This window comes from Pleurodeles waltl, chromosome 9, assembly GCF_031143425.1.
Source record: "Pleurodeles waltl isolate 20211129_DDA chromosome 9, aPleWal1.hap1.20221129, whole genome shotgun sequence".
NCBI lineage: Eukaryota > Metazoa > Chordata > Amphibia > Caudata > Salamandridae > Pleurodeles > Pleurodeles waltl.
Window position 1 is genome coordinate 385,694,820 of NC_090448.1, and position 16,533 is coordinate 385,711,352.

The following is a 16,533-nucleotide window of genomic DNA, read 5'->3' on the forward strand; positions in this document are numbered from 1 at the left end:
GTGCTTGGCTGCCTCTCGCACTTGCTTTCGAGTGCGGCACGTGCCTTAGTGAGCATGCGTCCCTAAGCATTTTTGTTTAAAAAAAGCCTATGCAGGCTAAGAGCTGACCTAGCGCCATCCCTGGCCTGCAGTGTTTGAGGGTCTGAAGAGACCTCCCATTCATGATGCCAGCAGTGTCATATTTACATGCAATCTTGGGTGCCTAGAGCAGAAGCCCTGTATTCGCTGGACTGACTGTAAATCACTTTTACAGGCTATAAGCAAAACACTTTCCCAACAAGTCACTTGTGACTTCTTGGGAAGAGGTGTTGCTTACAGTATGTGAAAGATTGCAGGCATGTGACTCGAGGTCACAGTCATGAGACTCTGTGACTTCGAGCCACATGCATGCTTTTGCATCAGAGGCCGAGAGGGCATGCTTGGCACCATCCAGGCCCCCATCCTGGACTGGAACAGCAGCACACACCCCTTCAACATGCCTGCCAGCCTGTGGTTTATTTTTACTGTTTTAGAAAATGTAAAAACAAACTAAATGCTGGCACAGCAGAGCACACATCCGAAACTCATGTATTTAAAAATGTCCCTTTTGCGTGCTTTTATCATGCAGAGCTGTTTTACTTTTGTAAATTAGTTCATATCACTATATTGAGAGGTATTTACTAAAATTGTTAATAATGCCTCTCAATATGGCGATACAAACTGATGTGCTAAAGTGAAACGCACAGGAATGTTAAAAGTATACAAGAGACTACTTTTAAATATGGAGCTCAGGAGGTGTGCATCCTGAAGTGACATATAAAAGTGCTTTAGTCTCTTGTATGCTTTTAACATGCATGAGTGTTTCACTTTAGTAAATAACTATAGTGAAAGACATTTATGAACAGTTATAATGAATGCCTCTCAATATAGTGGCATAGCCTGAGTTCTAAAGTGAAACATTCCTGCATGTTAAAAACATACAATAGAGCACTTTTAAATATGCAAGTTCAGGATAGACGCATCCTGAACTAAAGTGCTGCAGTCTCTTGTTAGCTTTCAACATGCAGGAGCATTGCATTTTAGTATATCAGTTAATATCACTATAGTGAGGGGCATTTATTAACAGTTTTAATAAATGCCTCTCATTACAGTGATATAAACTGATGTACTAAAGTGAAAAGTTCCCACACATAAAAACCATACAAGAGGCGCCCTACCCCTTTTAAGTTCCATCAGTCGCCATTGGAATTATACCAACTCTGCCCAGCCATGTCAATTCACAACTGAACTGCCCACTTTGATCAAATTATGTTTCCTCAAAAGAATATATAATGTGGAGGAGATTTTAGCTTTGAGTGGATGTGTTAGAGTTTGAAGCATTCTTTCTGTATCTTGTAGAATCTATGATTTTGATATTTTAGTGAGTGATCAGGAAACCAAGACCGACAAAAATGTTCCTGTACCTAGAACCATCTTGCTGCATTTGCTAATACGAATGCCTTCTGTTATCTGTCAAAACCTGCCAGGCACAGCCCTCTTTTATATTTTTGTAACTTAAGCTTTTCAGAATAAGGCTTTGTTTCATATCGGACCAAGTAGAGGACAAGATCAATGTTGTTCAGAAAATCTTAGGACAGGCGAATGAGAAGCTTATTCCCCAAGTAGTTTATGATTAGCATTATTGTCATAATAACTCATTTGACACTGCCCGACTAAATGAAATATGTTAAGGATATTTTAGAGTTATATCTTTTGTTTGTTTAATGGTAAACTCTTCATTAGCTGTTAGTTTGTCGGTTAAATAATCCTGGATTAATATGCCAAGGTTTATAATGGGGCCCGCACTGCATTTTAAGGAGGATGCATCAATCATGGGTTTTTGGCAATGTACGTTGAGCAGCATTCATTCTAATTTTGATTTATTTAAGGGATATCCCAAGATTTTGGAGTATTGTTGGATAATATCTATATGCATGGGATCGAGGATTCAACCTTTAAAACTAATACTATGACATTGCATGCATATGCTGCAAGCTTATAAGTTGTTTCAGTGTAATTGGAGCATCCTTGTCCCAATGCTTTCCATTACAACACATTACAAGGGCTTGTGGGATAGTATGGATAGCCTACTTGTCTGCTTCCTTGACCTAACTAAAAGTACTCAGATGCACTATAATAAGATTTAATTGTGGCATTAGTGTTATAATATCACCTTGAAGATACAACTGTAAGTGAAGTTGACCTCAACTAAGAATGATCTCAAGAATCTCCATGATACCGTGTCAAAGGTATTTTTTGCATCAAGTGTTATTATCACCACAGAGGTTTCCATGGATCGAGTAAAGGATAGAACATGCATCTGAAGTCTGGCATTGTGAGTAGACAGACAGATCTTATCAAGTCCAATTTGTGCAGTGTGTACGTTTTTAAATAACTGCAGTCTCCGAACCAGAATCTTGGTGAAGATTTTGCAGTCCAAATAACAAAGTGAAACACAATGGTAACTAGCTGTACCAGTAGGTTTCGTATTTTCTTTTGGGTTTAAAATAATCAAAGCTTTGGCTGTTGTAAATGAGACCTTCCTATGTTCAGAAATCACTTATGGCTTAACATATATACTTCAATCAATGGATTTGAATCCGGTGTGGTGAGACCTAAGAAAAGCCTGCACATGTTCATTTCATTTAACATTATTTTTATTTTATGACATTTGTATTTACACAGCAAGACCTTGTGTTCATTTTATGAAAAATATATTCAACACTTCAAAAATGTACATGCAATAAATACAAATATATCATTCTACATTACAGACAATCTGCGTCTCTTATACACACATCCCATGCTCTCCATATTCACTCATCCTCCACCATCCAGAATCACAAGAGTTGTACACTAATACAACAGAGACCATTCTTCTTTAGCTTTCTATTGATGTGTCACAAACTGGGTTTGCAACAACTGATCAACGTACCTTTCAGTGGCACCCAAATATTTTCGACTACCTTCTTCAGCACCAGTCTTTGAGTTTCTTTCTTGACCCAAATTGGCAAGTGGGGTTATCGCTATGAATAGGAAATATCTCTTTGGGTCATGACCCCATTTAGACCCCATTTATAAATGAGCATAGCTTCATATTTATATGTAGTATCATTGCTCTAGACCAGCGGCCCTCCTGGCATTTACATGCGGCCCCTGGGTCATCAGCAGCACTGTGCTGCTGTTTATTCTACTTGGCACTAGCACAAAAATTGTTCAATAAACAGGCAAGTATTTATTTGGAGCCTAATTCAAAAAGGAGTAACTATGGTGTCCTGGAACTCAACTTTAGAAAAATCTTCATTATTTAACACTTCTTGAAGCAAAAATATAAAAGTATGATCTGTTTGAAATTCAATAAGTGCATTTCATTAACCTGCAGAACCGCTTCACCTTTGCACACAAGATTATATCACTGCATTGAGAAGTATTTTTTAAAATGATATTTTTCAAACAAATTTAGAATCTTTCATCCCCCTCCACCGCCACACCCTGGCAACAATGAGAACTGTGAACTAAGAGGCGAGTCAGTTGTTATGTGAACTTTATAGTTTATTAAATCAGACGCAGAAGGTTTTATACAGCATACACCCTGAAGACGTATTTCAAGGTTCTTATGTGTGATGACGAAGAAAAAGGAGGTAAAGTGAAATAAATCATTTGCCTAGGATCACACAATTTGGTTAAGTGTAGAAGCTGGGATTTATATCCAAGTTTCTGGTTTCACATTGCGCAATTCAGACACTATGGCCCTTATTTACACTTTTTTAGCACCGCATTTGTGTCATTATTTGACGTAAAAGTGGCGCAAACTTACAAAATATAATTGTATTTTGTAATTTTGCGCTGCTTTTGTGTCAAAAAGCGGCGCAAATGGGGCGCTAAAAATGTATAAATATGGGCCTATATGTATACGCTTCTCTTCTCCTACAACCACTTTACCACTACCCCTCTCCACTCCAAGCCTCTGACTGCCACCCTGCTGGCATCAATGTGGCCCTCGGTCACATCACAGACCAAACAGTGCGGCCCCTGGGAAAATGTTTGCGAGTACCCATGCTCTAGACCAACCCGGTGCCTCCAAACAATAGGGACGAAAAAAATCCTGTGAAAAGAGGAGTAGTAGTTTTAAGACCCAACATTCTCAGAAAGGATGTAATTGCAGATGGATCAAGATTACTCTTGCCTCCTCTTAAACACCCACATGTTATATGCTTCCAATCAAAGTGCCTTTCTTAGGAGACTGGTCACCATCAAACACTCTTCACAGACTCTCCAAAAATTACTCAATAAATGACTCACAGTTTTCCGAATCTGTTCCATTGAGGCTAAAGTTGCTTGACCAGGAACTTACTGAGGATAGAGGCAGCTCCAATAAATCCCACAGAGGTTCAATTGTGCGCTACTTTTAAAAAAGTTTAAAAAGCACACGAGAGATGGATCCTTTACTCCCTAAAAAACTAGTATATTTCTACCTAAACCAAAAACTAAAGGCACTATTTACCAAATTCACACTGGGGAACTCCCTCCTGGGGTGCATTGATCCATCTCATCTAAGGTATAAGTTCAGTATCCAACTTTCAAAGCATCACTATAGGGCATTAATCCCACTAAGAATGCAAGTGTTAATTCCTGACTCCACATAAATGATTGGGTAGAACATCTGGGCCAGGGACATTTCCTAATTTCCTATGGTGTGAGTTATGACCGTTTGAATCTCACTTACTGCCATAGGAGATCCAATAGTAGCCCGATCTTCATCACAATGACTGGTCATATGATCTCTTGCTAAGAGTTGGTCAGTCTTATCTTCATCTATATCTTCCTTAGACTTATATAGATCATCGTAGACGTTTTTCACGGCCTGAATTATTTTGCTAATTGATATCACTATTTATCTTGTTTTCAAGTGCCACAGTATGTATAAAAAACCTCTGTTCTTCAAATAATTTTCTAGAATCCTTACTGTGTTGCTAGCACTACATATTTGTCTATCTTTGAAACAATGGACCCGCATTACGAGACAGGATCCTAGGGCCAGATGTATCAAAAAAAAAATTGCGTTTCTTAAATAGCGAATTTTAAGAAATCGCTATTTAAGAAATCCAAAATGGTATGTATGATTTTTGCGATTCGGTAATAGCGATTTCTTAAAATTCGCAAAAGCTATTACTGAATCGCAAATAGAGAATCCGACCCCATTCGCACTTATGGGCCTGTAGCGAATGTTTTTGCATTTCCCAAATTGTGAATTCCAGGTAGGAATTTGCAAATTAGGAAATGCAAATCCCAGGGTGCTGGGGGCCTAAGGCCCCCTCTGCTGCACCCCAAAAATATTTTTACGGACATGTGAAGCACACACATGCCTTAGGGGCATGGGTGCGTTACATGTCAATTTTAAAAATGCATTTATAATGCATTTTTAAAATTTGCACATGGTTACCACCAAACTTTAATTTGTGGTAATTGCATTTCCTAAATGCCCAATTCGCATTTAGGAAATGTTTGATACATGTGCTATGGAAATCGCAAACAGGAATTCTTTATTTGCGATTTCCAATTAAGAGAATCACAATTTGCGATTCTCTAAATGGGTTCCCAATTTTAAGGAATCGCTATTATAGCGAATCCTTAAAATTGCACTGTGAATGCCTTTCATACATTGTGAAAGGCATTTTTGCATTCGCAAACGGACGAATTTTGCAAATCGCACCGTTTGCGAATGCAAAAAGGCTTGATACATCTGGCCCTTTATGTATTTTTTAAGCAATCTCAGTTTAAGCTATAGTCACAGTTGTTTGACATAATTGTGAAAACTCAGGTTTTTTTATGTATATTTAACAGGGGCGGTGCATTAGGAGTATTCTCAACTGCAAATATACCAATGCAAGTACCCCAAATTGTAGCTTTCATTGCATCCCCTGTAGTATAATAGCTCTGATGACTATTGCTATTGAATTCAAAGTAATCTATTATGCTTCAAAAATAATTTCCCTTTGTTGGTGGTTTCTAATTAGATCATTATTCAATGTCCATGGATTTGCGTGGGGTTTTAGGATACGTTTTCTAGAATTAGCTCAATGAAAGAGTGTTCAAAGATACAGATAGGTTCTATTATACCTTCCAGCACATAACATGGTAATCAACACAGGAGTATGACTGATGGGAATAGGTAAATTACTGAACTGTTGTGTGTAGCATTCTGCACAGGTCTACTAGATTCAAATGTTTATATTTCACCAGTAATGTGTTGCATGCTTTTGGTGACTTGGGTATATATCTGTTTTTCCTATCCAGCATCATGCCCGGAACTAAGTTAAAGTTGCCACTAAGTACCATTTTCTGATTCACCTGCCAGAATTTTCTTTCTGACCTCATCTCAAAAAAGGGAGAGTCTTGAGTTGGCACATCAATATACTTATTAAGAAGTTCCCAGGCCCATCTCCCTTCAACATCTCCTTCCCTCACAATAATTTCAGGTCCACCTTGTTTCTAGACTTAAACAATTACATATGTGTGTACAGCATCCCTACTGCTAGCCTCACAGATCCAGTCCCTCTTTACCTGAAAGACCTGTCTGTTAGAGATTCCAGTTTCTTGTAAAAGGACCACGTCATCATTTCACTTTCCACAATAGTCTTATATGTTTACCTGGACGATTCAAATCCTTCACATTTAAAATATTAAGCTTCAGCATCTTTTATAACTGAAGTATCAGCATGTATCGCCATACACATACATTTTCTGTGTTTACTGTCGAATTGTTCACTCTACTGCCTTCCTGCATAGAAATACGTGTTATCCGTAGCAGAGCCAAAGGTACAGAGACTAATAAATGTGAGAACAAAAACAATGAAAAATGAGGGGGAAACCAAAATAGACATGACTCTGCACAAGTCAATGCACTATTTTGTTATGGTACAATCTAAATCAAGGAAGTTGCTATATATAGTTAGTATATGTTTTGATCTGTTTCTTGTCATAGATCAATCTGAGCCAACTTCAGTTTATTGACGTAATCAAAACTGCCCTTAACAAACCACCTCAAAACAAAGTGAGATGGCTGCTGTGAAATCATTTTCATGTATTTATGGTAATTCAATGTACAAATGCAGTGATTGGCACTGGTGACATGATAAGGATTAATGCTGTGATTGCTTTTTGTAACTTGTGCTGTGGTTGGATTCATTTTCAGACCTTACCTAGAGATGGAAGTTTCCCTTTCTCAGGACCAAATTCAGAAATACACAGACTGCCTTCAGTTGTACATGAACAGCACTGTCAAGGAGCTGAGGAGACTATTTCTTGTGCAGGACCTGGTGGACTCCTTGAAGGTATCCTTATTAAAACTATCTTTGATAGTTCCAAACCCAGGGGCTTATTTATGAGGGGTTTGCGCCATGCTTGCACCACGCAACATAATACATGCCTGGCACAAACCACTAAGTCATATTTTTGAAGCCATGAAAAGCCACTTTGTGTGGCTTTGAATGGCTTCAAAAATATGGAGTGAGGCACACAGTGCAACTCTCTGCATTGCCTGACTCTGCACTAGGGAGGTGTTCCATAGGCATTGCATGGATGTTCCCATGCATCTCCCATGTTCTTTGATGCATTCTTAGATTTTCCACACCTGTTACTCCTGGGAATGTGCCAGAATCCTACACCCCTCCAGGTTACACACAACAATGAGAAATATCTTTATTATCAGAAAAAGCCTCTCAGGATTGTTTTTGTGCAGGAAGGTGCTGTGAGATGGTAGCTGTGAACAACTTCTGTGCCTTTTTTGCCAGGGTAGATGCTATGGCTGTTACTTTTTCTTACCACATCCAGTCCTATCCATTTGGGTACGCCGAGGTAAATCTGTGGCCTGTTCTGCCGAGCCAGTGGTAGGGTGGAAGACGTGAATGTGGAGACACCTGCAACAGCTGGCAGATTGCTGCTGAGGTCCTACCCATTCGAAGGCTCTGCCAAAGTGGATGTCCCATAGCCTTACGGAGAGGCAGGAAGAATGTTCAGTAGCGTTGTGTGCTCTGTTGTGCCAGCCACCTCCTAACCAACAGTTCTTGACACTAGCTGCAGATCTTCCTGTGCCCCACTGGATCCTCTTGGCGGTTCTTGTGGTAAACAGAAAATAGTGTTCAGCAGGCCAATTCCAGCCTGGATTAGTGGCATAGTTTTCAGTAAGACGGTTCCCAGTTACAAAAAAACGACTGGAGTTCTTCGGTCATTGTACCATCTTCAGAGCTCCGAAGTATCCATTAGACATTTTTGAAGCCATTTTACCTGACACACATAGTATGCCCAAAGGAACAAATAAAAACTGCTTAAAAGCTCACAAATATTAAAAGTACCCAAAATCCTGACATATGAAACAAAATATTTTATCGGGCGAAAATCATGTAAAAACTTCTGGTTGTAGAAGAAATCTTCCAGTAAAATGTTTTTTTAAACAAATCATCTACCTGCATTTTTTAGTCAGACGTTTTGCCCACAGATACACTTAATAAAGTTCATGGCTATACAGTTAGAGCTAATAGCTCTAACTATAAGCAAACACGAGACCCATTGCATTGCAAATGCTTGTTTAATTTATTTGTGCATCACCTCCCTTAGACTGGAGTCTCTGTTAGCTTGCCTAGCAGGAGATGTTATTACAGCCCAGTGAAGTTCCTGTGTTCTGGCATGAAACCGAACGATAATTCTTCTATCTAGTAAGATGTCCTTCAGCACTTCTGGCAATTAGCTAGCTATATACTTGCAATCACAAAGAACAGGTTTTATTTTTAAAATATGTCATTCAACAATGTGCATGAACGTAGAGAACAAAATCGCATGACTTGAATAATCAAAAACAAAGAGAACAAAGATAATTGCACAGCCAAAAAAACATGGGGACAAAAGACACTTTGAGACAACAAATTCCATAAGTTACTAGGAGCATTGATCTATGGAATAAAATGTTATTGGCTCTGTTGTCCAATAGCATAGAAATAAAAAATAAAAAAAAAACAATGCACAGGTAAGTAGGTAGGTTACAATTCAATCCCCATTAATTAGGTACATCTTTAGCCAGCCTTCCAGACCCACCCTAAAGGTATGTCATGAAGTTTGGCTGGTCATTTCCGTAGAGTGCCTCATAAACATTTTGTGAGATCCTTGTTTCATAAGCATGTATGTTTAGTGTTGAAATAATGATGTAATCGAAAGAGTAAAACGAGATGTTCTTTCTTTTTTCAGTTTGCTGTACTAATGTGGCTACTGACTTACGTTGGAGCGCTCTTCAATGGGCTGACACTGCTGATCATGGGTAATAGCACGTACTGATCATTATGCGTCATCCTTTTGTGTGCTAAGCAGCTGTGAACAGCAGTGCCTGCTGAAAAAATTCATAAAACTGGATTGTCTTCCGCAAAATGGAAAGTATTTGATTACATGATTTTCAGAGTTTGTGAAGTAACATATTTTTCTATAATGTACATGTTTTAACCATTCATTGATTGGCTTTTGATGGTTTTTTTTGGTTGTTGGTGAGCAATAAGAACCAACGAAAACATGGTTTGCGTAGCAAGTGAGTGGTGCATTTTAAGTGTAGGTGGTTCTTCTGTGTGCATCTCTTTGACCAATAGCACCTATTTTCCACCACTGCATACCTTTCAGGAATCCCAGTGTTTTAGCAGTGGGCGCCAATTTAGGTCCAGGTTGGCCAGATTCAAACCTCATTTCATGATATTCATGTCATACACACTCGCATGAACCTTATTTATACAATGACTATCTGACCACTTGTCATGGATTAGGGCATGTGCTGCACCTCTGATCTGATATCAGCTCACCGAGGCATCTACTAACTCCATGCTTACCCACCAGAGTCACCTGTCACTATGTATTTACCCACCATCCACTGCCTCATACATTGTTTTCATGCCTAATTCATCTAGATACCCCAGTTAGCCTCGGGTTTATCATTTTACTAAAGGCTTTGGCCCTGATTAGAGATAAGGTGCTAATTCCTTTTTAGGTGCGTACTACTGTTTTCCCCTGGAACTGTATTTAAAGCTAGGTGGTATTTGACCAGGCAGTAGTTGCACATGTACAATTTGCCCAAGTAAAAATTACATGTGTTGCACATAGGGTTTTGGTCATGAAAGCTGGGGAGAGGTTTTTTTACAAATAGTGGTAAATTCAGAACGCAATACATGGTGCGAAAATTGGAATTCCTTGCCATCTGCAAACATGATCCTTGTCAGGTTTTATCTGCAGTAAAGTTGCAGTCAAGTAGTGCAGGATACCTAATACATACATGAGCAAAGAGCATATGTACCATTAGCGCATGGGTAAATACAACTTAAATTGGAATCTGGTTTTAGGGGCAAACAGGAGTTGCATCCGTAATTGTATTAACTCAATAGCCGTGACAATGCGTTGGTGTACCAAGCCACATTCATCTGTATGTTCAGTAGTACCTGTTTGTCCACAGACCCAAGGTCCTGTAAAACGTCCTTAGCAGATAGTCCTCCGAGGACCCATCTTATTTCATCCCGTGCCTACCTGCTCCTTCATCTCTCGACAAAAGCATTTGTGTAAAGCAAACTTTATGGATAGGAGTCACAAAAATTCCAGGCAGGCTAGACCAAGCTAATATACCTTGCTCCCAGGGGCACAGCTTCAGGGGGGTTTTTGAGGTGTTACACCCCCAATAAATGTATTTTATGGCAAAAAGTCGGGTACGGGTGCATTCAGTTCGGTAATGTGAAATGTCTGTCGGATTGCATCAGAAATGTTTACATACACCGTGACAAAAACGCATACACTCTCTCCCTTTCTGTGCTTAGAAAGTCTTCAAAAATTAAGTTAGTTTGCAATAAATTGTTTTCCCTCACTTCATACCCTTACCAATCTTCATTTCTCTCTCTTTCCCCTGCCCCTTAAGCCCCTCTCATGCACCCTGCTTGTCATATAATGTATTTTAAAATTTTGTGCCAGCCTGATTGCCGAGAAAATTAAAGCTCCCCCCCCACCCACAATCTTACTGACCAAGCTACGCCCCTGCTCGCTCCTTTGCTTTGATAAAATGGCCAAGGCGAGCAGCTGTGATTGCCCGGTTACATTGAAAGGGTGTGTGCTAGCGGATTGTTTCATTGTCTTGGACATTGACAAATACACTTAATATCTGGAAAATGCTGATTCTGTGATCTTTCTATTCTTTCAGCTGTGATCTCCATGTTTTCTCTGCCTGCCGTATATGATAAATATCAGGTGAGTCATGGCAGATGATAACTATTAAATATACTATTGAACTTGTCTGTATACTACACTTATTAGTCATTACTAACTCTCTCTTAATGTATTTGGCCATTCAGCCTCAGATTGACCAGTACCTCGGGCTCATGAAGACCCACATAAATGCAGTTGTGACAAAGTAAGTCAGTTGTGGTGTATGTGCTACTATTATTGCTGTTTGGATGGGTATATTTTGGTGTTATGGGCTGTCTCCATATTGAACATGTAGACGGATCAGAAACATAGTGCTTTGTCCCTGTGGCTGGTCACTCGCTCTTCTTTTACTCAGGTCTGGCAAAATGCCCTAAGTATTTTTCACCTTCAGAAATTGCATTCTTGTGTAGTGCTTAATTTGAAACAAAATACATGTGCAAGAGCCCAAAGTTGTTCTTGCAGCACGTCACTGGGGTTCCCAATTGCCCAGATTGCTAAATGCCACTGTTGCCGAATACCAAACTACGCAGTTCTTCATTCTGCCTAACCCCCTTGCAGTCGTCGCCTACATACTTGTCTCATTATCTTTATACTGCAGGTATTTTTTCATCTCATTTTCCCTTTGTCATTGTTTTCCCATCTTTCTAATCCCCTTTCTTTATCCCTCTTCTTCCATTCTCGATCTTGTTGTGGGTCAAAGTCTGATGAAAAATAACTACATTCCCCAAAAATGAGATCTGGTGCCTCAAACCTTCATCCGCAAGCACCAAGTAGGCATTATTACTGCCCTGCCTCTGTAGCCACAGAAACACTTGCGATCCCACTTTAGACTTCCTCACCCACTGTCTTTAGAAAAGTTAATCTAGTCACAATAACACTCACTAATACTTTCCTTTCCTGAGGCTTCTGCTCCCTAAGCCTGTTTTCAAATGGCAGTGGCAGGTTCACTCCTTCAGACTGCCTACTTTCTATCTTCTTTAAAAGACTCCTCTTGCCTTGTCTACCATTCAAAGGTATCTCAACCCACATGTTATTTACTAATGGTAAAGATATGCGAATGTTTAGAATGTCATTATGGAAGTGCGTTTCCACAATTCTCTAGAATGGGAATGGTTTGGAAATTCACTTGATGGCTCGTTTCGTAGAAAATTGCAATTTTAAATTACAAAAATTGTGAATATTTTTAATATATTATTTTGTATTAGAAGTTTGTTTAAAGTATTTTCTACAAAGTCCCTTTTCATGACACCTAATAATGGTAAAGGTAGCCCGCCGGTTTTCCGCTTCTGGCCGCGGCTGTACCGCCGCGGTCAGAATGCCCGGCGGAGCCCCGCCAGCCTGTTGGCGGTGCTACCGACGACCTCCGCCCTGGCGGTAATTACCGCCAGGGTCAGAATGACCCCCTATATATCTGGGATGATTGTTTGATGAATTACATCAGTGCAAATATGTTTTCACAAACTGTGCTCCGTTTGTATGCAAAAACATGCTGTGATTCACCAGACAGTGCTTAATCTGTTTTAAAAACATAAAAGCAGGAGCCAAAAATTATCTTACAGGCCTGCCATTACCACTACTGGTTGTCAGGGTTACTGGATACCAAGGTTGCCTAGACTAGATTCCACCTGATTCCCCTTTGTTTCACCACCCTACATTTCCTGTCTCTTTATCTCCCCCTTCCAGGTTATTTTCACCTCTGCTTTCTCTCTTATTGCTGCTTTCTTTTATATATCTTGCTTCTACATGTACCATTTTCTACCTTCTTGTTCTTGTTCTTGTTCTGGATCAAAGTCTGGTGATGAAAAACAAGTTCTGGTTCCCAAAAATAAGTGTGAGTGCCCAACTCCTGCAACCACTGGTACAAATTAAACACTGTCAAATACTGCTTGTTAAATGTCTCAAAACATGTTTCTTGTTATATGCAAATTCTCATTTATGGCACCCTTTGTATTGGAATATGCTTCCAGTGAGTGCAGAACTTAAGTTCCCGCACCCATGAGATACATTTTCCTGTGTCTTTGAGTTGGGGCTCTCTAGACATATGTATCAGACATAAACCGCAGCTGGAGAATAAAGAGCTTGCAGCGGTCAGTCTCCATTTCCCCATTCGGAGGTCTTGGGATGCTCGCTCTACCAGGTTGAAGACCAAGGTCAGCAATATCAGGGGTACCGAAAGCCCAGATTCTACTGTTAATGGCCAACACCCAGAATGGTAAAATGTTCATATATGTATCACTCTTCCTACATTATGACTTGAATAGAGAAAGAAAAGATATGTGGTGGTGCTAATAATCTCAAACAATTCACAAATAACCTTGTGGGTCATTATTAGCATTACTGAATATAAATGTATCTTTGCACCAGGACAGGAGAAGGTACAGGATAAGCTAGAGGCCCAATGATGGTGCCCATAAGATTTCATTACAAAGCTGTCAAAGAGAGCATTCTTACCCAAACATAGGTCAGGGCACCGTTGGCTTTGTAATCCACAATAAAAAGATAACAATGAAAGATCAATATGGCACCTCTAAATTCTTCTTTTATTTTTTAGAGTCCAAGCAAAAATTCCTGGCACCAAAAGAAAGGCAGAGTAAACGGAACATCAAGAAATACGACTTTTAAAATCTTGGGGTGGCCGGAGTGAAGACAGCATTCCTAATACATCATCTCAGTTTTCCTGTACCATTTTTTTCAACACCATGGTCTTAAAACCACTCATAGGCGGAAACAGCTCTTTTTATGCTGACTCGCGCCTCTTAGGATCCTTGCAGTCGTGCGTGTCTGACACTCCTGTATACTGAGGGGGAAGGGTGTTCTAGAGGTAGGGGGTTTCTGTTGCTTTTTAAGTGCATGATGCTGGAAGCCTCATTAAATATTTAACTTTTGTTTGTGTTGTCCTCTTTAATCTTGGCAGTGCTTTAAAATGTGACATGTGGCTAGGGCTTTACGCTTAGTGCACTGACGCAATAGTTACACATTGCTTCTATGTCACTGGATTGCTGGATGGGTTTTTCTCTCTTAACTCTATGGAATTGTTGACTAATGTTTTGGTGTTTCTTACCACAAAACGTGAACACAGTGTACTGTACTTCTGCAGTAGTGACCAGTTTTGTATCAATGAAGAATCCAGTGGTCTTGATGTAAACAATCGACTAACTGGTGATAAATGTCCGGTATTTAGAGTTTCAGCCTGTTAAGTGTATTACAATTAGTATTACATCCTCTGTAGCTCTTGACAACTTAATTACAAACTCTGAATATTTGCACTTCTAATGTACTTCGTACCGAATGCAGAAATTAATGTTATTAAATGTGCACAGCTTTCTGTCTGCTCGCATTGACAGATACCAATTAACCCAGATAAATGTACACTCTTGCAAGCACCCAGTATATGAAAGTGGAAATGGACAGGTCTGTATTTTTTGTCCCTGCACAATTTCTCCAGCAAAGAATGACACAGGAAAAACGATTGTATTTTTTGTTTTGCAGTCACTGTATCTCAATGTGTATTTGAGTAAAGAATGAACATGAAATAAACTTTCTAGTGCCACAGAACGTTGTTTTTGTGCTAGTTTCTCATGTGCATTAAACATCTGATAAGACAATGTAAGTGTTTATGGATACCGGGGAAAATGTAATTATTTTTTCCATTTACGAATTTTTATTCGGAAATGTGTAAGACCCAAAGTGTCGCCAAAGTCTCATGCTAAGTGACAGATGGTTTATTCGAGATGGGGAATGTTAGCTAGAGGTTGGAGAAAAGCCGGGTATTCAATTCTTCCCTCCAGAGGTGAAGGGTGTTTTTGAGATAAGTCCTCCCAGAAAGTTGCTTCCCACACAGCAACTATTGCGTGTGTCCTTAGCATGTACACCACGAGGACATTCGCTGTATGTTACAGGCCACTGTGGTTGATGTTAAAACCTGATCTTGGTATAACTAGAATAAATTAAAGACATATGTACGGCGTTTGTTCTATAGTTTTATTTTTCATTTGAACCAGTTGAAGTCTGGGCAAAGCTGAATTTCTAGATATTCATATAGGACTGGATTAGGGTTACATAAATCCTACAAACAATACAACAAGTTATTTAAGATTTATTAGCATTCATATTACATGCATTAGTATATTGTAAGGGTGTGCCCTACTTTTTTCATATGCTTAGGTCAAATGACAATAATATTGCATCCACTACTTCAAACTGTCCACTATTCTGCAAGGTAAGCATAAGAAAGGATAGTAGGTGAAAATAATTGTCAAATAATTAAATTAGGTGATGTGGAGTAAAAATAGTAACAATTTACTTAAAATGATGATGTTGTGGTAGGCAGTGTCCTGCTAGTGATATTATTGTAGGCCGACATTATTAACCTCGATATAGTGTCATAGAATCATTGGAAGCCCCTTGCTGATGCCCCAGTCACCTTCATCACCTCTCATTCATACTTAAGCAAGACCACATTGTCTGTCTTTAGACAGGATCAGCCACAGGCAGGCCCACGTGACTCTGTAGAATGCTTCACCCGAAGCCAGCCTACTGGGAGCTCAAGCATCTGTGGAAAATCTGCCATGGGTATGAAAAGATTGCTTTGACCTGCTGTTGAGCTCCCAGCGACAAACATCTGCTGCACTTTCGAAAACAGAAGATGTAAATTAGAAGATTCTAGGTTGGCTAGTAGCTGGCTGTAAACACTCATTTCTCCTTTCAGATGGGAAATAGGCCTTGTGGTTGGGTGCAGAGATTTGTCTTTATTTGTCTTTCACAACAAAGCTGTGTTATATTTAGGCAAAAATTTGAGGATCATTTTAGTTTTAGTTACCCACTTAACGTATGCTTTTTATAACAGTCGGGGCTATACAGCGTGCAATCCTTTCATATATCACTGTGGGTAGCCCATTCCTCCCTGCTACTTTACTGCATGCTGTCAGCAGCGATCGTAAGCTTTTGTAAAAGGATATTTTCACAGTGTAGGTGTGTGCAGGTCAGGGAGAGTGCTTATTTCCGAAACGTGGAAAACTGCTATAACTGCAAGAGAAACAATCATTTAACCAGCCGCACCTTAATTGATTCCACTTTTAAATGCTGATACATCTCCCTACCATGAGATGCTAGTACTTGTTAATTTGTTTGCTAAATTCATGCAACTACCCTACACTTAGGCTTAATTTTTGTAAATCAGTTTTGAGCTGTGCTTGCACAGAAATGATGCAACTTAAATGCCCTGCAGTCTTCTTGTCTCATAACTGTTCGCCTGGTATACTGTCCAGAAAGAGCCAAGTGCTTTTGGTCTGCTCTTCA

The 16,533-nt window shown here is 39.5% G+C and overlaps 1 protein-coding gene across 2 annotated transcripts in view; it reads left to right on the forward strand.

Annotated features, from left to right (window-relative positions):
- The window catches only part of RTN1 (reticulon 1), a 587,255-nt gene extending 572,465 nt beyond the window's left edge, over nucleotides 1–14,790 (forward strand). For both annotated transcript variants that reach the window (XM_069207015.1, XM_069207016.1), the window contains 5 exons: nucleotides 7,214–7,352; nucleotides 9,259–9,328; nucleotides 11,231–11,277; nucleotides 11,382–11,440; nucleotides 13,787–14,790. In XM_069207015.1, the coding sequence (XP_069063116.1) occupies nucleotides 7,214–7,352; nucleotides 9,259–9,328; nucleotides 11,231–11,277; nucleotides 11,382–11,440; nucleotides 13,787–13,829 (358 nt within the window). In that variant the 3' untranslated portion in view covers nucleotides 13,830–14,790. The remainder of the gene's footprint in view (nucleotides 1–7,213; nucleotides 7,353–9,258; nucleotides 9,329–11,230; nucleotides 11,278–11,381; nucleotides 11,441–13,786) is intronic.
- Nucleotides 14,791–16,533: the final 1,743 nt, after the last annotated feature.